Source organism: Pseudophryne corroboree, chromosome 2 (assembly GCF_028390025.1).
Source record: "Pseudophryne corroboree isolate aPseCor3 chromosome 2, aPseCor3.hap2, whole genome shotgun sequence".
NCBI lineage: Eukaryota > Metazoa > Chordata > Amphibia > Anura > Myobatrachidae > Pseudophryne > Pseudophryne corroboree.
In genome coordinates this window covers 581,164,381-581,186,134 of record NC_086445.1, presented here as the reverse complement: position 1 = coordinate 581,186,134, position 21,754 = coordinate 581,164,381, and the positions used below count along the sequence as shown (strand labels likewise).

General features: G+C 48.7%; 1 protein-coding gene across 2 annotated transcripts in view; it reads left to right on the top strand.

The window, feature by feature from the left end:
• HNRNPR (heterogeneous nuclear ribonucleoprotein R) overlaps nucleotides 1-21,754 on the top strand; it is a 216,393-nt gene that overhangs the window by 107,217 nt on the left and 87,422 nt on the right. For both annotated transcript variants that reach the window (XM_063954493.1, XM_063954492.1), the window contains exon 2: nucleotides 17,446-17,552. In XM_063954493.1, coding sequence (XP_063810563.1) covers nucleotides 17,472-17,552 — 81 coding nt within the window. In that variant the 5' untranslated portion in view covers nucleotides 17,446-17,471. The remainder of the gene's footprint in view (nucleotides 1-17,445; nucleotides 17,553-21,754) is intronic.

Here is a 21,754-nt window from a genome sequence, read left to right as displayed (position 1 = left end):
CTCCTCCGCCTGCCAGACGTCCCTATACGAGCACTTCCTTTAAGTCTTTTCGGCCTCAACAGACCTTTCGTGGGAGAGGTAGAGGATTTTCTTCCCAAAACAGAGGAGACCGAGCCAGAGGTGGTCGTCCAGCGACCAAGACGATCGAAAAACAAGTGGCATGAAGGGTTACCAACCCACCTGGGGGCTCCACAGGTGGGTGCACATCTACTGATATTCCATTGAGTTTGGACACACTCATCATCGGATCCTTGGATTTATCGTTTAGTGTCGTCAGGGTACAGAATAGATTTCTCCATTTTCCCTCCAAACTGATTCTTTACAACGGGACTTCCACCGTCCACAGACAAGGCAGCTGTGATACAGAACGCTATTCAATCCCTTCTTTTATCACTGATATTGATACCAGTCCAATTACATCAGAGGGGTCGAGGATTCTACTCAAACATCTTTGTGGTTCCCAAACCAGATGGATCTGTCAGACTGATTCTAAACTTGTAGTTCTAAAATGAGTACCTAGCATTTCAAAATGGAGTCAATACAAACTGTAATAGCGAACTTAGAACCAGAGGAGTATCTGGTCTCGTTGGATATAAAGGATGCGTACCTGCACACCCCAATTTAGGAACTGCATCAGGCCTATCTGCAGTTTGCCATCTTGCAGGAACATTATCAGTTTCGAGCCCTGCTGTTCGAATTCTCATCGGCACCCCAAATCTTCACCAAGGTCATGTCGCTGATGATCACCCACCTACGGTCCTTGGGTGTAATCATTGTTCCTTATTTGGACGAATTGTTAATCAAGGCACCAATGCAGACGACTCTTCTGGAGCATGCATCGTTGAAATCTCAGCTGACCCCGACGCAGCGTCTTCGCTTTCTGGGGTTGATTCTCAACGCGAACCTATAGCGAGTGGGCAAAGCTCAAGACATCCGTCGGATGGTCCAGTTGGTCTACAATCTAAATGGGAATCGCTGCACCTTTTGTATGAGATTGTTAGGGACGATGGTGGCTGCATTCAAAGCACTGCAGCTAGGCCGTTTCCACTCCCGACCGTTCCAACTAGCCCTTCTAGCTCAATGGTTGGGCTCTCATCTCCAACTACATAATCGGGTCCACTTATCTCCTCGGACAAGACTGTCTCTTTGGTGGCTACAGATCAACAACCTGATGGCGGGACGTTGTTTTGGAATCTGGAGGGACTATTCTGACGACAGACGCGAGTCTCAGAGGTTGGGGTGCGATATGGTCCGAGATTATCACTTTCAAGGAAGGTGGCCGACCCAGGAAAACCAGTTACCCATAAACATCCTCGAACTCAGGGCAATCTACAACGTGCCAACGGCAGCTTGCCAATGTCTTCGGACTCGTCCAGTTCGTGTACAATCCGACAATGCAATGGCTGTTGGGTACATCAACAGACAGGGCGGAACCTGCAGTCGCATGGCTAAGTGGAAGGCATCTCGGATTTTGAAATGGTCTGAGACAAATTGGGTGATTCTGTCTGCTGTGTTCATCACAGGAGTAGACAACTGGGAGGTCGCCAGGACATTCATACGGGAGAGTGGGCACTAAACCCGTAGGTGTTCCAGAGTCTCGTTCAAAGGTGGGTATGTCCTTAAATCGACCCCATGACGTCCCGTTTGAACCATCAACTAGCAAGGTATGTGTCCAGAACGAGAGATGCAGTGGATGCACTCACGATCCCTGGAATTTCAATCTGGGGATTGAATCAGGATCATTCTGGTAGCGCCGGACTGGCCTTGGAGAAGCTGGTTTTCGGATCTTCAACTTCTTCTGGCAGGTGAACGGTGGCCTCCACTCTTCATGACAGATCTTCTCCGTCAAGGTCCTTTTCTACACCCCAACTTACTGCAGCTGCGTTTGATGGGGTGGCTGTTGAAACCGCTATTCTAAGACGTAGGGGTATTTCGGATTCTGTCATTCCTACCATGTTACGGGCCAGGAAACCGGTCACGGCGGCTCGTTATCACAACATCTGGCGCTCTTATGTTGCCTGGTGTCCCGGTCAACAAATCCCTTCCACATCTTTTCGACTATCCAGATTGTTGCTTTTTCTTCAACACGGATTAGATGCTTGTCTTCGTTTAGGTTCCTTGAAGGTCCAGATTTCTGCTCTATCCATTTTTTTCCCCACGTTGTCTGTCCCTTTTCCTGGAACTACAGACGTTCTTACAGGGAGCGCTTAGACTCCAGCCTCTTTTTTGTTCCACCTACAGCACCATGGGATTTGAATTTGGTGTTGTCCTTCCTTCAGTCATCCACGTTTGAACCATTGGAGGATGTGGACATTCAGTTTCTCACCTGGAAGACTGTTCTTTTATTGGCACTGGCGTCTGCTCGCCGCATCTCAGAATTGGGTGCCCTGTCATGCAAACCTCCATACCTTGTCTTCCACGAGGACCGAGCGGAACTTCGTACCCAGGCTTCCTTCTTGCCGAAGGTAGTGTCAGCTTTTCACATAAATCAACCTATTGTAGTTCTGGTTTTTCAAGAGGTTTCTGGTCATTCCTGTACTGTGGATGTGTTACGGGCCTCGCGCATTTATTTCGCTCGGACAGCTACCTTACGGAAATCTGACACGCTCTTCGTGTTGTATGACGCTGCCCATCGGGCTGTCTGGCTTCCAAACAGACTTAGCGAGTTGGATTTGCCTAACCATCCGGCAGGCATATGTCAACAAGGGCCTTCAGCCTCCATCTTCTATTGTAGAGTATTCCACCAGATCGGTGGGTGTGTCTTGGGCGGCACCTCGGGGTGCTTCTACCCTGCAACTTTGGTGGGTGGCCAATTGGTCTTCTAATACTTTTATTAAGTTTCATTGGTTTGACAGGTTTGTAGCTTCGGCCATTAGTGTTGCAGGTTCCTCAGAGCTCTCCAACCCAAGGTTAATCCCCAGCGTAAGCTCCAGTGTCCCCTAGTGGATGAAACAGAAAATGGGATTTTGGTACCTACTGGTAAATCCTTTTCTTTGATTCCACAGGCGACACTGGACGCCCTCCACAGCTCTCACCTGCTTCCTGTAAATAGTTTTTGGAGTTTGACCTGTTTGTTCTTTCTGTGTGTTCTCCTGGTTCATCCTTTCTATGTTCCATCTCTCGTCTACATTTTTCAAACTGGGGGATGATGGGCACTAGAGAGGGAGGAGCTACACACTTTTATAAATAAATATGTGCCATCCCCCAGCGTAAGCTCTAGTGTCCCCTGTGGAATCGGAGAAAATGATTTACCGGTAGGTACCAAAATCCAATTTTTCAGGTAAAAATTTGGGGATTTGGTTACGAATTGCAAAAATTCTCAGATTGTGCTGCCATGATCGAGACTTCAACTTCGCAAATGCAATCGCTAAAAATGCAAATACAGTGGGAGGTGTTAAACACTTCCTTGCTGCATTTGCGATCCCAATGCTGCGTCACAGCCTGAGATAAACATCTCGACCAAGCCCAAGAAATCGCCACTCCTGGTAGATGAGGGCGACACTCTAGGTACACACTGAGCGATGTTAATGAAGAGTGAAACAGTCGCTGTTCCATACATGTTGTCGGTAGCAATATTATCAGGTTTGATGTGCAGCACATCAAACCTTTACAACATCGCTAGCGACCGCGGGCACCCGCATATCGGGCATACACAGTGGGCGGAATTCAGTTGTTATATCGCGCCTGATCTCCCGTCTAAAGTGACAGGAAATCGTGGGTCAATATTCAGTTGATCTTTTTTTGCATTTCTATTGTGTCCATAGAAGACGGGTTTAGCTGCATAAATTGAATTCTGCACAGTGTCCCCCAAAAAAGCACACAACTGGCCAAAACCATGTTGTACTGCAGGTAGGGCAGTTGTAACGTGCAGAAAGATTTAGATTTGGGTAGGGTGTGTTCAAACTGAAATCTAAATTGCAGTGTAAAAATAAACCTGTCTAACATTTCTGGGCTACATGTACATGCAGCCAGTATTTACCCTGCGCAGAAACAATATAACCCACCCAAAATCTAAATCTCTCTGCACGTTCCATCTACCCCACCTGCAGTGCAACATGGTATTACCCAGTTGTTTACTTTATTGCTTTGCTAACAAACCTGAATCAGGCCCCCCGTTTTGTTGCCATCCACATGCAGCGAGGCAATTGTCCACAAGATCTCTGGTGCCCTGGAACTAGTCAGTGGAGAAATTCAGGGTACACTATAATTATTTGAGGTTCCTATTCCTTTCAGTATCTGCAGAATGGCATAAGGATGCTCAGAACCATCCAAGTAATTATCTATCTTCCGTGTTAGCTTCAATCATATTATGGTTTAAAAACTAGAGTTCTGTGTATGTGTGGGATTGGCAAATAGATTTTCTGAAGCCAGTATTCTTTAATGCCTCTTTGTCCAGGGTTATCCGTAAAGTCTTTTAGGCATGTAAATTTACCCTTAGGAAAATGTCCCTTTGCATTGCCCAATTCAAAATGTCCATTGCCTTACTGCTTAGGGAAATTGAAGGTGTCCCTCATTCTGTTATGTATGATACTGTGATCATTTTGTCCATACATAGTTGAGTGTCATGTAGTTAAGAAATTCAGCTCAATGAGAGTGCAGAAATACTTTATAGTCTTTGGATTAGGGGAAAACCAAAGGCGGTCAGAAGGGCTAAGCCAAGTAAGTATCATTGACATGATCTGAAATGACGATGTCCTAAATATCTGCCAGCTGAGGACACTAAAGCATTAGTTATGAGAAGATAATTAATACGTAAAAATGAGCTGTGTACATGGAATGTAGGTAGGATTGAGGAATCGCCAGACATCAGTCAGACGATTACGGGTTTTGTTTGTACACAGATAGTATAATCATGCTGACTAAGGTACTAGTTTAGTCATCTGATCTTAATCATGGATATCCTTTTAACCTGGAATGCTAGGTTGCCTTGAGGACCGAGTTTGGGAACCACTGCACTAAGCAGTCACACTCCAACAACTGCTGCTGTTTTGTACTATTGAGTTTAAATATCACCCAGGCACAAGGCCTTACCGTCTCTGGATTTATTACCATAAGTTTGCATTGGGCCCAATTCTTTTACATCAGCTGCGAATTCAAGTAGCTGTGGAGGTTTCATTGGTGAAACTACCCTACATACAGTGCCATACACCGTGCTTGCCAAAAAGTGTCTGAGAGACTTTATTGTTCCACACAGTAATTTACACCTTTATGCTAATTGATTATTTATCTGGCCTTTGAATGCTATTTCTGTGTGCAAGTTTAAACTTCTGTATGGAAAGCACGGATGGTGCAGTGTCTCGCATTACTGCCTCACATCATGAATTCAATTCCTTTTCATGGCCTATCTGTATTGACTTATTATGTTCTCCAAGCGTTTTACGTGGTTTTCCTGCGGTGACCCGGTTTTCTCCTACACTACAAAAAAAGTATTGCTAGATGAATTGACTTCTTAAAATGAACCCTAGTCAAGGCCATAGCTACCATAGGTGCAGGGAGTGCAGCTGCTGTGGGGCCCAGAGCTAAGAAAGGCCACCTTCCCTGTCAGTTACATGTGTTATATACAAGGGCATAGCTACCATAGGTACAGGGAGGTCAGCTGCTATGTCGCCCAGGGCTGAGAGTGGCAACCTTCCCTGCCTGAGGGGGGCCCACCTTCCCTGTCAAATTATATGTGTTAAATACATTTCTCTTACGTCCTAGACGGGATCCGCAGGAGGTTGGGCACACTGAAAAGACTTTGGGTGTGAACTGGCTCCTCCCTCTATGCCCCTCCTCCAGACCTCAGTTAGACTTTGTGCCCAGGACTGACTGGACACTCACTAGGGGAGCTCTCCTGAGTTTCTCTGGAAAATACTTTGTTAGGTTTTTTATTTTCAGGGAGACCTGCTGGCTACAGGCTCCCTGCATCGTGGGACTGAGGGGAGAGAAGTCAGACCTACTTCTACTTAGTTTAAGGGCTTTGCTTCTTAGGCTATTGTACACCATTATCTCCAGAGGGTTGAATCACTTGGTGCGCCTAGCTGCTTGTTCCCGGAACCGCGCCATCAACCCCCTCACAGAAGCCAGAAGAAAGAAGCCGGGTGAGTATGCAGAAGGCAGAAGACTTCAGTGACGGCAGAAGACTTCAGTAACGAGGTAGAAGACTTCAGTAACGAGGTACAGCACAGCGGTAGCGCTCCAACAGAAAAAGACACCACATCAGCAGATGCAGTCCTTTCGTCCCAATAAATACAAGCGTGGAAAAGGTTCGTCCTTCCTCGCTTCAAAGGGTAGAGGAAGGGGAAGAAAGTCGCCTGCAGTATCAGGCGCCCAGGACCAAAAGTCCTTCCATGCCTCTACCAAGTCCACCGCATGACGCTGGGGCTTCCCTGGGGGAGTCCGGACCAGTGGGGGGCCGTCTGCAGATCTTCAGTCAGGTCTGGGTTCGATCAGGCCTGGATCCTTGGGTCCTAGATACAGTATCTCAGGGATACAAGCTGGAGTTTCAGGAGGTGCCCCCTCACCGGTTTTTCATTTCGACCTTACCAGTGTCTCTTCCGGACAGGGAGGTGTTGAAGGCAGCAATACAAAAGTTGTGTCAACAGAGGGTCATTGTTCCCGTTTTCCCGTCCCAACGGTGGGAGTGGTTCTACTCGAGCCTCTTTGTGGTACCGAAACCGGACGGTTCAGTCAGACCTATTCTGAATCTAAAGTCCCTCAATCCATACTTGAAGGTTTTCAAGTTCAAGATGGAATCTCTTCGAGCTGTGATTTCCAGCCTAGAAGGGGGGGGGGGGGGACTTTATGGCGTCAGTCGACATAAAGGATGCCTACTTACATGTCCCGATATATCCTCCGCATCAAGCTTTCCTCAGGTTTGCGGTACAGGATTCTCATTACCAATTTCAGACGTTGCCGTTTGGGCTTTCCACGGCCCCGAGGATTTTCACCAAAGTCATGGCAGAAATGATGGTTATCCTTCGCAAACAAGGGGTTACCATTATCCCGTACTTGGATGATCTCCTGATAAAGGCGAGGTCCAGGGAACGGTTGCTGAGAAATGTGAATTTGTCTCTGTCCGTTCTGCGACAACACGGTTGGCTGCTAAATTTGCCAAAGTCTCAGTTGATTCCGACCACTCGGTTGCCCTTTCTGGGCATGATTCTGGACACGGGCTTACGGAAGGTGTTTCTTCCGGAAGACAAAGCTCTGGAACTGCAGACGATGGTCAGGGAGCTTCTGAGGCCGAAAAGTGTGTCGGTTCATCAATGTACTTGGGTTCTGGGGAAGATGGTTGTGGCGTACAAAGCCATTCCGTTTGGCAGGTTTCATGCCCGGGTGTTTCAGTGGGATCTGCTGAGCAGGTGGTCCGGGTCTCACCTGCACATACACCGGAAGATAAGTCTAACTCCCAGGGCCAGGATTTCTCTCCTGTGGTGGCTACAAAGTTCTCACCTCCTAGGAGGGCGCCGATTCGGTATCCTGGATTGGGTCCTGTTGACAACAGATGCAAGTCTCCGAGGCTGGGGCGCAGTCACCCAGGGAAGAAAATTCCAGGGGAAATGGTCGCTCCAGGAATCTTGTCTCCACATAAATGTTCTCGAGTTAAGAGCCATTTACAACGGCCTGCTACAAGCAAGAAGCCTTCTTCAGGGTCGGCCTGTCCTGATACAGTCGGACAACATAACAGCGGTGTTGCATATAAACCGTCAAGGCGTAACAAGGAGCAGGGCGGCTATGGCGGGAGGCCACAAGAACCCTTCGCTGGACGGAACAGCACGTGAGCGCCCTGTCGGCAGTCTTCCTACCGGGAGTGGACAACTGGGAAGCAGACTTCCTCAGCAGACACGATCTCCATCCGGGAGAGTGGGCTCTTCACCAGGAGGTATTTGCAGAAGTGACGAAGCGTTGGGGAACTCCGCTGATCGACATGATGGCGTCTCGCCTCAACAAGAAGCTTCCGAGGTATTGTTCCAGGTCAAGGGACCCCCAAGCCAGTGCAGTGGACGCCCTGGTAACCCCGTGGGTGTTTCAGTCGGAGTATGTGTTCCCTCCGCTTCCTCTCATTCCAAAGGTACTGGGAATTATTCGACGAGCAAGAGTGCAAGCGATTCTTGTCGTTCCAGATTGGCCAAGAAGGGCCTGGTATCCAGATCTTCAGGAATTACTTGTGGAAGATCCTTGGCCACTCCCTCTAAGAGAGGACCTGTTACTGCAGGGACCATGCGTGTTTCCAGACTTACCGCGGCTGCGTTTGACGGCATGGAAGTTTAGCGCCAGATCTTAGCTTGGAAAGGTATTCCCGGGGAGGTCATTCCCACTCTCATTAAGGCGAGGAAGGAAGTTACGGCGAAACATTATCACCGTATTTGGAGAAAGTATGTTTCGTGGTGTGAGGCTAAAGCTGCTCCTGCGGAAGAATTTCACTTGGGTCGGTTTCTCCATTTTTTGCAGGCAGGCGTCGATGCCGGCCTGAAATTGGGTTCCATCAAGGTGCAGATTTCGGCTTTATCTATCTTCTTTCAGAAGGAATTGGCTGTTCTCCCTGAGGTTCAGACTTTTGTGAAGGGAGTGATGCATATCCATCCTCCGTTTGTGCCCCTGGTGGCACCATGGGATCTTGACGTGGTCTTACAGTTTCTTATGTCTTCCTGGTTTGAACCTTTGCGTTAGGTTGAGTTAAAATTTCTCACTTGGAAGGTGGTCATGCTGTTGGCTCTGGCATCTGCCAGGCGGGTGTCTGAGTTGGCGGCCTTATCTCACAAGAGTCCGTACTTGATCTTCCATTCGGATAGAGCGGAATTGAGGACGCGTCAACAATTTCTGCCGAAGGTGGTTTCTTCGTTTCACATTAACCAACCTATTGTGGTAACTGTGGCTACAGATGCTGTGGCAGTTCCAAAGTCTCTGGATGTTGTGAGAGCTTTGAAGATCTACGTCGCCAGAACGGTGGTGGCCAGGAAAACAGAGGCGCTGTTTGTCCTGTATGCTTCCAACATGATTGGTCATCCTGCTTCGAAGCAGACTATTGCACGCTGGATTTGTAGTACGATTCAGCAAGCTCATTCTTCGGCTGGGCTACCGGTGCCGAAATCAGTGAAGGCCCATTCTACCAGGAAGGTGGGCTCATCTTGGGCGGCTGCTCGAGGGGTTTCGGCACTTCAGCTTTGCCGAGCAACTACGTGGTCGGGTTCAAACACCTTTGCTAAGTTTTACAAGTTTGATACCCTGGCTGAGGAGGACCTCATGTTTGCTCAATCGGTGCTGCAGAGTTGTCCGCGCTCTCCCGCCCATGTTGGAGCTTTGGTATAGACCCCATGGTCCTTTTGGAGTCCCCAGCATCCTCTAGGACGTAAGAGAAAATAGGATTTTTGTACCTACCGGTAAAACCTTTTCTCCTAGTCCATAGAGGATGCTGGGCGCCCATCCCAGTGCGGACGGTTACTTGCAGTGTATTCTTATTAGTTGCATTGGTTTACACACGGGTTGTGTATTTGTTGGTTCAGCTTGTTGCTGTAGTTAAATTCATACTGTTTACTGTTACTCCAGTTGTACGGTATGTTTGTGGTGTGGGCTGGTATGTTCTAGCCCTTAGTTTGAACAAAAATCTTTTCCTCAAAATGTCCGTCTCTCCTGGGCACAGTTCCTATAACTGAGGTCTGGAGGAGTGGCGTGGAGGGAGGAGCCAGTTCACACCCAGTCAAAGTCTTTTCAGTGTGCCCAAGCTCCTGCGGATCCCGTCTATACCCCATGGTCCTTTTGGAGTCCCCAGCATCCTCTACGGACTAGGAGAAAAGGATTTACCGGTAGGTACTAAAATCCTATTTTTTCACTATTGGTTATACATAACGGTCCTTACAGCCTTTTCCTTGGTGCCTGCAGTTTTTCTAGGTATGCTTCTGGGCCTGTTCATTGTAATGTGGTATAAAATGAACTGGAGCGCATTATAATGTTACATAATATGAACTGGGGACACTCTAATGTGGCATAATATGAAATGGGTACATTGTCTGCCATAATATGAGTTGGGAGTGCTGTGTTACATAGTTTGTACTGGTAGCCCTGCAATGTGACCTAATATGAACTAGGGCACTGTTATGGGGCTTAACAGTAACAACTGCTGCTGAGAGGTGTCTCTAGAAGCATTGGGACAGGGGCCCCTTCAGAGTTTTGCGCTGCGGCCCTCAAAGTTCTGGCTACACCACTAACCCTAATGCGTATTTGTGTCCATGTGATAGGGAACATGTTGTGGTCAGATCAAATGATAAATCACCACACTTCAAATATTCTACTGCCTGCCAGAGTTCTAGCAAAGGCTCAAAATTCAAGTAGGAGGGGGAGGCAGTGTCAGATGGAGGATGCAGATGGGCAGTGAAGAAGAGTCATGTGGGCCTTGGAAGGTGGGATTGGGAGGTAGGACACAGGCAGGCCAGAGACGGGTTGAGAAAAAGGCGGCTCAGCGGTGGACCAGGGCTTACTGCCGCCCTATACCGTCCCCCAGCCTGTAACATCACCACTATGTAACAACATATAATGCAAGAGATTTCACTAATTACCCGCAGTCCTCATTATTATCAATTCGAGACTAAGGTCTAAGTCATATGTACCAATCTCAAAATAGCGAAGCTTATTAGAGTTTGCCCGATTGAAGTACCCCATTTTCAAGTGGTGTCAATGCTTTATGCCTATAGATAGATCTTAAGGTCCATACACACTGGGCGTTTTTGCCCCGCGTGTATACATAGCGATGATCGCTGACATCGCTGGACTGAAAAGCGCTCGGTGTGTATTTCCCCCCTGCCCAGCGATGTCACCAACGGTGAGTGGCTTTCCATAGCAGAACGCTATGGAAAGCCGCTCACCCCGCCGTTCATCTACTGGTAATACCAGTAGATGAACGGCGTCCGCCAGCGATGAAGCGGAGCGCGCATCACCGCTCATCGCTTGTCCATACACACTGGGCGGCTTTGAGCTGAAAGCAGCTCAACACACCAAAAGTGACCTGCTCTCAGCTCGAAATCGCCTAGTGTGTATGGGCCCTAACACTTCCTCCCTTGCAAAAATGTGAAAGACTCCGACGATATCTCGATGTCTCTGTAAGAAACATTTAGTACATAGTGAGGATAATCCATGTTAAAAATGATTATCTCAGCTGCGATGTAAATATTTGCGACAACTCTGCAATTTTTTTATACATATGCCCCCATTTTTGTTTTTTTATTTGTCATCTTTCACATTGCCTGCTTTTTACAGTGAACAGCTTAGAAGGGTTTCCTATGAAACCGTGTGATACAGTGCTCTCTCTCTCTCTACCTGCAGGCTATAAATGACAGATTGTAACTAATAAAATATTAATATACTTTTTTTCTCTGACGTCCTAGTGGATGCTGGGACTCCGTAAGGACCATGGGGATATAGCGGCTCCGCAGGAGACAGGGCACAAAATAAAAGCTTAAGGATCAGGTGGTGTGCACTGGCTCCTCCCCCTATGACCCTCCTCCAAGCCTCAGTTAGATTTTTGTGCCCGGCCGAGAAGGGTGCAATCTAGGTGGCTCTCCTGAGCTGCTTAGAATAAAAGTTTAGTTAGTTTTTTTTTATTTTCAGTGAGTCCTGCTGGCAACAGGCTCACTGCATCGTGGGACTAAGGGGAGAAGAAACGGACTCACCTGAGTGCAGAGTGGATCGGGTTTCTTAGGCTACTGGACACTAGCTCCAGAGGGACGATCACAGGTTCAGCCTGGATGGGTCACCGGAGCCGCGCCGCCGTCCCCCTTACAGAGCCAGAAGAGACGAAGAGGTCCGGTGAAATCGGCGGCAGAAGACATCCTGTCTTCAGACTAAGGTAGCGCACAGCACCGCAGCTGTGCGCCATTGCTCTCGGCACACTTCACACTCCGGTCACTGAGGGTGCAGGGCGCTGGGGGGGGAGCGCCCTGAGACGCAATATAACAGAATACCTTAGGTGGCAAAACAGAATACATCACATATAGCTCCTGGGCTATATGGATGTATTTTAATCCCCTGCCATTTTACACAAAAAAGCGGGAGATAAGGACGTCGTGAAGGGGCGGAGCCTATCTCCTCAGCACACAAGCGCCATTTTCCCTCACAGCTCCGCTGGAAGGACGGCTCCCTGACTCTCCCCTGCAGTCCTGCTTCAGAATCAGGGTAAAAAAGAGAAGGGGGGGCATTGTTGGCAGCAAATAACAATAATTAACAGCAGCTATAAGGGAATAACACTTATATAAGGTTATCCCTGTATATATATATATAGCGCTGGGTGTGTGCTGGCAGACTCCCTCTGTCTCTCCAAAGGGCTAAGTGGGGTCCTGTCCTCTATCAGAGCATTCCCGGTGTGTGTGTGCTGTGTGTCGGTACGCGTGTGTCGACATGTATGAGGAGGAAAATTATGTGGAGGCGGAGCAGTTGCCTGCGTTGGTGATGTCACCCCCTAGGGAGTCGACACCTGACTGGATGATTGTATTTAAACAATTAAGTGATAATGTCAGCAATTTGCAAAAAACTGTTGACGACATGAGACAGCCGGCAAATCAGTTAGTGCCTGTCCAGGCGTCTCAGACACCGTCAGGGGCGCTAAAACGCCCGTTACCTCAGTGGGTCGACACAGACCCTGACACAGATACTGAGTCTAGTGTCGACGGTGACGAGACAAACGTAATGTCCAGTAGGGCCACACGTTACATGATCACGGCAATGAAAGAGGCATTGAACCTTTCTGACACTACAAGTACCACAAAGAAGGGTATTATGTGGGGTGAGAAAAAACTACCAATATTTTTTCCTGAGTCAGAGGAAATAAATGAGGTGTGTGAAAAAGCGTGGGTTTCTCCCGATTAAAAAACAGCTAATTTCTAAAAAATTATTAGCATTATATCCTTTCCCGCCAGAGGTTAGGGCGCGTTGGGAAACACCCCCTAGGGTAGATAAGGCGCTCACACGTTTATCTAAACAAGTAGCGTTACCGTCTCCTGATACGGCTACCCTCAAAGAACCAGCTGATAGAAGGCTGGAAAATATCCTAAAAAGTATATACACACATACTGGTGTTATACTGCGACCAGCAATCGCCTCAGCCTGGATGTGCAGTGCTGGAGTCGCATGGTCGGATTCCCTGACTGAGAATATTGATACCCTGGATAGGGACAATATTTTGTTAACTATAGAACATTTAAAGGATGCATTATTATATATGCGTGATGCACAGAGGGATATTTGCACCCTGGCATCAAGAGTAAGTGCTATGTCCATCTCTGCCAGAAGAGCGTTGTGGACGCGACAGTGGTCAGGGGATGCGGATTCCAAACGGCACATGGAAGTATTGCCGTATAAAGGGGGAGGAGTTATTTGGGGCTGGTCTATCGGACCTGGTGGCCACGGCAACGGCTGGAAAATCCACCTTTTTACCCCAGGTCACTCCACATCAGCAGAAAAAGACACCGTCTTTTCAATCTCAGTCCTTTCGTTCCCATAAGTACAAGCGAGCAAAAGGCCACTCCTTTCTGCCCCGGGGCAGAGGAAGAGGAAAAAGACTGCACCATGCAGCCGCTTCCCAAGAGCAGAAGCCCTCCCCTGCTTCTGCCAAGTCTTCAGCATGACGCTGGGGCTTTACAAGCAGACTCAGATATGGTGGGGGCCCGTCTCAAAAATTTCAACGCGCAGTGGGCTCACTCGCAAGTGGATCCCTGGATTCTACAGGTAGTATCGCAGGGGTACAAACTGGAATTCGAGGCGTTTCCCCCTCATCGTTTCCTGAAGTCTGCTTTACCAAAGTCTCCCTCCGACAGGGAGGCAGTTCTAGAAGCCATTCACAAGCTGTATTCCCAGCAGGTGATAATCAAGGTACCCCTCCTGCAACAAGGAAAGGGGTATTATTCCACGCTGTTTGTGGTACCGAAGCCGGACGGCTCGGTGAGACCAATTTTAAATCTGAAATCCTTGAACACTTACATAAAAAGGTTCAAATTCAAGATGGAGTCACTCAGAGCAGTGATAGCGAACCTGGAAGAAGGGGACTATATGGTGTCTCTGGACATCAAAGATGCTTATCTCCACGTCCCGATATACCCTTCTCACCAAGGGTACCTCAGGTTTGTAGTACAAAACTGTCATTATCAGTTTCAGACGCTGCCGTTTGGATTGTCCACGGCACCTAGGGTCTTTACCAAGGTAATGGCCGAAATGATGATTCTTCTACGAAGAAAAGGCATTTCAATTATCCCTTACTTGGACGATCTCCTGATAAGGGCAAGATCCAGGGAACAGTTAGAAGTCGGAGTAGCACTATCTCAGATAGTGTTACGTCAGCACGGGTGGATTCTAAATATTCCAAAATCGCAGCTGATTCCAACGACACGTCTACTGTTCCTAGGAATGATTCTGGACACAGTCCAGAAGAAGGTGTTTCTCCCGGAGGAGAAGGCCAGGGAGTTATCCGAGCTAGTCAGGAACCTCCTAAAACCAGGACAGGTCTCAGTGCATCAGTGCACGAGGGTCCTGGGGAAAATGGTGGCTTCTTACGAAGCGATTCCATTCGGAAGATTCCATGCAAGAACATTTCAGTGGGATCTACTGGACAAATGGTCCGGATCGCATCTGCAGATGCATCAGCGGATAACCCTGTCGCCAAGGACAAGGGTGTCTCTCCTGTGGTGGCTGCAGAGTGCTCATCTACTAGAGGGCCGCAGATTTGGCATTCAGGATTGGATCCTGGTAACCACGGATGCCAGCCTGAGAGGCTGGGGAGCAGTCACACAGGGAAGGAATTTCCAGGGCCTGTGGTCAAGCTTGGAAACGTCTCTTCATATAAACATTCTGGAACTAAGGGCCATTTACAATGCCCTAAGTCAAGCAAAACCTCTGCTTCAGGGTCAGGCGGTGTTGATCCAATCGGACAACATCACGTCAGTCGCCCACGTAAACAGACAGGGCGGCACGAGAAGCAGGAGGGCAATGGCAGAAGCTGCAAGGATTCTTCGCTGGGCGGAAAATCATGTGATAGCACTGTCAGCAGTATTCATTCCGGGAGTGGACAACTGGGAAGCAGACTTCCTCAGCAGACACGACCTTCACCCGGGAGAGTGGGGACTTCACCCAGAAGTCTTCCACCTGATTGTAAACCGTTGGGAAAAACCAAAGGTGGACATGATGGCGTCACGTCTAAACAAAAAACTGGACAGATATTGCGCCAGGTCAAGGGACCCTCAGGCAATAGCAGTGGACGCTCTGGTAACGCCGTGGGTGTACCAGTCAGTGTATGTGTTCCCTCCTCTGCCTCTCATACCAAAAGTACTGAGAATCATAAGAAGGAGAGGAGTAAGAACTATACTCGTGGTTCCGGATTGGCCAAGACGGACTTGGTACCCGGAACTTCAAGAGATGCTCACGGACGAACCGTGGCCTCTACCTCTAAGAAAGGACCTGCTACTGCAGGGGCCTTGTCTGTTCCAAGACTTACCGCGGCTGCGTTTGACGGCATGGCGGTTGAACGCCGGATCCTGAGGGAAAAAGGCATTCCAGAAGAAGTCATCCCTACTCTGGTCAAAGCCAGGAAGGACGTAACCGCAAAACATTATCACCGCATTTGGCGTAAATATGTTGCGTGGTGTGAGGCCAAGAAGGCCCCTACAGAGGAATTTCAACTGGGTCGTTTCCTTCATTTCCTGCAAACAGGACTGTCTATGGGCCTAAAATTAGGGTCCATTAAGGTTCAAATTTCGGCCCTGTCGATTTTCTTCCAGAAAGAACTGGCTTCAGTACCTGAAGTTCAGACATTTGTAAAAGGGGTGCTGCACATACAGCCTCCTTTTGTGCCTCCAGTGGCACCTTGGGATCTCAATGTGGTGTTGAGTTTTCTAAAGTCACATTGGTTTGAACCACTTTCCACTGTGGACTTAAAATATCTCACATGGAAGGTGTCGATGCTGTTAGCCTTGGCTTCAGCCAGGCGTGTGTCAGAATTGGCGGCTTTATCATATAAAAGCCCTTACTTGATATTTCATTCTGACAGGGCGGAATTGAGGACTCGTCCTCAATTTCTACCTAAGGTGGTTTCTGCATTTCACATGAACCAACCTATTGTGGTACCTGCGGCTACCAGGGACTTAGAGGACTCTAAGTTGCTTGACGTTGTCAGGGCCTTGAAAATATATGTTTCCAGGACGGCTGGAGTCAGAAAATCTGACTCGCTGTTTATCCTGTATGCACCCAACAAGCTGGGTGCTCCTGCTTCTAAGCAGACGATTGCTCGTTGGATTTGTAGTACAATTCAGCTTGCACATTCTGTGGCAGGATTGCCACAGCCAAAATCAGTAAAAGCCCATTCCACAAGGAAGGTGGGCTCATCTTGGGCGGCTGCCCGAGGGGTCTCGGCTTTACAACTTTGCCGAGCAGCTACTTGGTCAGGGGCAAACACGTTTGCTAAATTCTACAAATTTGATACCCTGGCTGAGGAGGACCTGGAGTTCTCTCATTCGGTGCTGCAGAGTCATCCGCACTCTCCCGCCCGTTTGGGAGCTTTGGTATAATCCCCATGGTCCTTACGGAGTCCCAGCATCCACTAGGACGTCAGAGAAAATAAGATTTTACTTACCGATAAATCTATTTCTCGTAGTCCGTAGTGGATGCTGGGCGCCCATCCCTAGTGCGGATTGTCTGCAATACTTGTATATAGTTATTGTTACAAAAATTCGGGTTATTATTGTTGTGAGCCATCTTTTCAGAGGCTCCTTTGCGTTTATCATACTGTTAACTGGGTTCAGATCACAAGTTGTACGGTGTGATTGGTGTGGCTGGTATGAGTCTTACCCGGGATTCAATATCCTTCCTTATTATGTACGCTCGTCCGGGCACAGTATCCTAACTGAGGCTTGGAGGAGGGTCATAGGGGGAGGAGCCAGTGCACACCACCTGATCCTTAAGCTTTTATTTTGTGCCCTGTCTCCTGCGGAGCCGCTATATCCCCATGGTCCTTACGGAGTCCCAGCATCCACTACGGACTACGAGAAATAGATTTATCGGTAAGTAAAATCTTATTTTTTATTGAGAAAAGTGGTTGGCTTGGCTGTATAAATAGTGAGCATTATATTTGTGTGCATAAGACAGAATCCCATATTATGGGCTTGATTCAGCATGGGAAAAACCATGTGCACTGCAGGGGGGCAGATGTAACATGTGCAGAGAGATTTAGATTTGGTAGGGTTTGTTCAAACTGAAATCTAAATTGCAGTGTAAAAATAAAGCAGCCAGTATTTACCCTGCACAGAAATAATATAACCCACCCAGATCTAACTATCTCTGCACATAGTACATCTACCCTACTTGCAGTGCACATGGTTTTGCCCATTAGAGAAAAATGTTGCTATTGTAATCCATGCTGAATCAGGCCCTTTGTGCATACAACCGTAACAATGTTGGAGCCAGTAAGTCATCGACTTGTTACTTTTTCAGCGCAGAAGCTCAGTCATACTGGCGTCATGAAAACCTACAGGCAGAGGGAAAAGCAGGGGAACAAGACCCAGGAAAGTGTCAAGGCTCCAGATGAAGGAAAGATTAAGGTAATTATTTGTATAGTGTAAACTCTTATTTGTGGTTTGGTTTTCTCCACTCTTTAGTTAATTTAGGTTTATCAGAAAACTCGCTGGGGGTGAGTAATTTGTTTTCTCTAACGTCCTAGTGGATGCTGGGGACTCCGTAAGGACCATGGGGAATAGACGGGCTCCGCAGGAGACAGGGCACTCTAAGAAAGAATTAGGACTACTGGTGTGCACTGGCTCCTCCCTCTATGTCCCTCCTCCAGACCTCAGTTAGAATCTGTGCCCGGACAGAGCTGGGTGCACTTTAGTGAGCTCTCCTTAGCTTGCTAATAAGAAAGTATTTTATTAGGATTTTTAATTTTCAGAGAGATCTGCTGGCAACAGACTCTCTGCTACGTGGGACTGAGGGGAGAGAAGCAAACCTACTAACTGCGGCTAGGTTGCGCTTCTTAGGCTACTGGACACCATTAGCTCCAGAGGGATCGAACACAGGAACTTAACCTTGGTCGTCCGTTCACGGAGCCGCGCCGCCGTCACCCCTCGCAGAGCCAGAAGACAGAAGCTGGCGGGTGAAGCAAAAAGACGTCAAAATCGGCGGCAGAAGACTCCTGTCTTCATATGAGGTAGCGCACAGCACTGCAGCTGTGCGCCATTGCTCCCACACTAACCCACACACTCCGGTCACTGTAGGGTTCAGGGCGCAGGGGGGGGCGCCCTTGGCAGCAATTGAGTACCTCCTGGCAAAAAGCAGCATATATACAGCTGGGCACTGTATATATGCATGAGCCCCCGCCATTTTTTACACAAAATCGCGGGACAGAAGCCCGCCGCTGAGGGGACGGGGATTCTTCCTCAGCACTCACCAGCGCCATTTTCTCTCCACAGCTCCGCTGAGAGGAAGCTCCCCAGGCTCTCCCCTGCAGACTCACGGTAACAAGAGGGTAAAAAGAGAGGGGGGGCACATTAATTTAGCGCAATAATCATAAATACAGCAGCTACTGGGTAAACACTAAGTTACTGTGTAATTCCTGGGTTATATAGCGCTGGGGTGTGTGCTGGCATACTCTCTCTCTGTCTCTCCAAAAGGCCTTGTGGGGGTTCTGTCCTCAAATAGAGCATCCCCTGTGTGTGTGGTGTGTCGGTACGATTGTGTCGACATGTTTGACGAGGAAGGCTATGTGGAAGCAGAGCAGGTGCAGTTGAATGTGGTGTCTCCGCCGACGGCGCCGACACCTGATTGGATGTATATGTGGAAGGTGTTAAATGATAATGTAAACTCCTTGCATAAAAGGTTGGATAAAGCTGAAGCCTTGGGACAGTCAGGGTCTCAACCCATGCCTGATCCTAAAGCGCAGAGGCTGTCAGGGTCTGAGAAGCGCCCACTATCCCAGATTGTTGACACAGATATCGACACAGACTCTGACTCCAGTGTCAATGGCGATGATGCAAAGTTGCAGCCTAAAATGGCTAAAGCCATCCGCTACATGATTATAGCAATGAAGGATGTATTGCACATTTCTCCCTGACAAGAGGGTTTATATGTTTGGGGAAAAACGGCAAGAAGTGACTTTTCCCCCTTCACATGAGTTAAATGATTTATGTGAAAAAGCTTGGGATTCTCCTGATAGGAAAGTGCAGATTCCCAAACGGTTGCTTATGGCGTATCCTTTCCCGCCAACGGACAGGTTACGCTGGGAGTTATCCCCTAGGGTAGACAAAGCTTTGACACGCTTATCTAAGAAGGTGGCCCTGCCGTCACAGGATACGGCCTCCCTAAAGGATCCTGCGGATAGGAAGCAGGAAGGTATCCTGAAGTCTGTTTATACACATTCAGGTACCATACTGAGGCCGGCAATTGCGTCGGCCTGGATGTGTAGTGCTGTAGCGGCATGTACAGATACTCTGTCTGAGGAACTGGATACCTTGGACAAGGATACTATTTTACTGACCCTGGGGCATATAAAGGACGCTGTCCTATATATGAGGGATGCCCAGAGGGACATTTGCCTACTGGGCTCTAGAATAAATGCAATGTCGATTTCTGCCAGAAGGGTCCTGTGGACTCGGCAATGGACAGGTGATGCCGACTCAAAAAAGCACATGGAGGTTTTACCTTATAAGGGTGAGGAATTATTTGGGGACGGTCTCTCGGACCTAGTTTCCACAGCTACGACTGGGAAGTAAAATTTTTTGCCATATATTCCCTCACAGCCTAAGAAAGCACCGTATTACCAAATGCAGTCCTTTCGATCACAAAAGGGCAAGAAAGTCAGAGGTGCGTCCTTTCTTGCCAGAGGCAGGGGTAGAGGAAAGAAGCTGCACAATACAGCTAGTTCCCAGGAACAGAAGTCCTCACCGGCTTCCACTAAATCCACCGCATGACGCTGGGGCTCCACAGGTGGAGCCGGGAGCGGTGGGGGCGCGTCTCCGAAATTTCAGCCACCAGTGGGTTCGCTCACAGGTGGATCCCTGGGCTATACAGATTGTGTCTCAGGGATACAAGCTGGAATTCGAGGTGATGCCCCCTCACCGCTTCCTCAAATCGGCCCTGCCAGCTTCCCCCATAGAAAGGGAGGTAGTGTTAGCGGCGATTCACAAATTATATCTCCAGCAGGTGGTGGTAAAGGTTCCCCTTCTTCAACAGGGAAGGGGTTACTATTCCACAATGTTTGTGGTACCGAAACCGGACGGTTCGGTCAGACCCATATTGAATTTAAAATCCCTGAACATTTACCTGAAAAGGTTCAAGTTCAAGATGGAATCGCTCAGAGCGGTAATTGCAAGCCTGGAAGAGGGGGATTTTATGGTGTCTCTGGACATAAAGGATGCTTACCTGCATGTCCCCATTTATCCGCCTCATCAGGAGTACCTCAGATTTGTGGTACAGGACTGCCATTACCAATTCCAGACGTTGCCGTTTGGTCTGTCCACGGCACCGAGAATATTTACCAAGGTAATGGCGGAAATGATGGTGCTCCTACGAAAGCAAGGAGTCACAATTATCCCATACTTGGACGATCTCCTCATAAAGGCGAGGTCCAGAGAGCAGTTGCTGATCAGCGTAGCACACTCTCAGGAAGTGTTGCAACAGCACGGCTGGATTCTGAATATTCCAAAGTCGCAGCTGCTTCCTACGACGCGTCTGCCCTTCCTGGGCATGATTCTGGACATGGACCAGAAGAAGGTGTTTCTCCCGGCGGAGAAGGCTCAGGAGCTCGTGACTCTGGTCAGAGACCTCTTAAAACCAAAACAGGTGTCGGTGCATCAATGCACGCGAGTCCTGGGAAAGATGGTGGCGTCATACGAAGCCATTTCCTTCGTCAGGTTCCATGCGAGGAACTTTCAGTGGGACCTGTTGGACAAGTGGTCCGGATCGCATCTTCAGATGCATCGGCTGATCACCCTATCCGCCAGGGCCAGGGTGTCTCTTCTGTGGTGACTGCAAAGTGCTCACCTTCTAGAGGGCTGCAAGCCTCCAAGTATGGGGGGCAGTCACTCAGGGAAGAAACTTCCAAGGGCTGTGGTCAAGTCAGGAGATTTGTCTGCACATCAATATCCTGGAACTAAGGGCCATATACAACGCCCTGAGTCAAGCGGAGCCTCTGCTTCACAACCAACCGGTGCTGATTCAGTCAGACAACATCACCGCAGTGGCTCATGTGAACCGCCAGGGCGGCACAAGAAGCAGGGTGGCGATGGCGGAAGCCACCAGAATTCTTCGTTGGGCAGAGAATCACGTGCAAGCACTGTCAGCAGTGTTCATTCCGGGAGTGGACAACTGGGAAGCAGACTTCCTCAGCAGGCACGACCTCCACCCGGGAGAGTGGGGACTTCATCAAGAAGTCTTCACACAGATTACAAATCGATGGGAACTGCCACAGGTGGACATGATGGCATCCCGCCTCAACAAAAAGCTACAAAGGTATTGCGCCAGGTCAAGAGACCCTCAGGAGATAGCTGTGGACGCCCTGGTAACACCGTGGGTGTTCCAGTCGGTCTATGTGTTTCCTCCTCTTCCTCTCATCCTCAAGGTGCTGAGAATCGTAAGAAAAAGAGGAGTGAGAACAATACTCATTGTTCCGGATTGGCCAAGAAGGACTTGGTACCCGGAACTGCAAGAAATGCTCACAGAGGACCCATGGCCTCTGCCTCTCAGACAGGATCTGTTGCAACAAGGGCCCTGTCTGTTCCAAGACTTACCACTGCTGCGTTTGACGGCATGG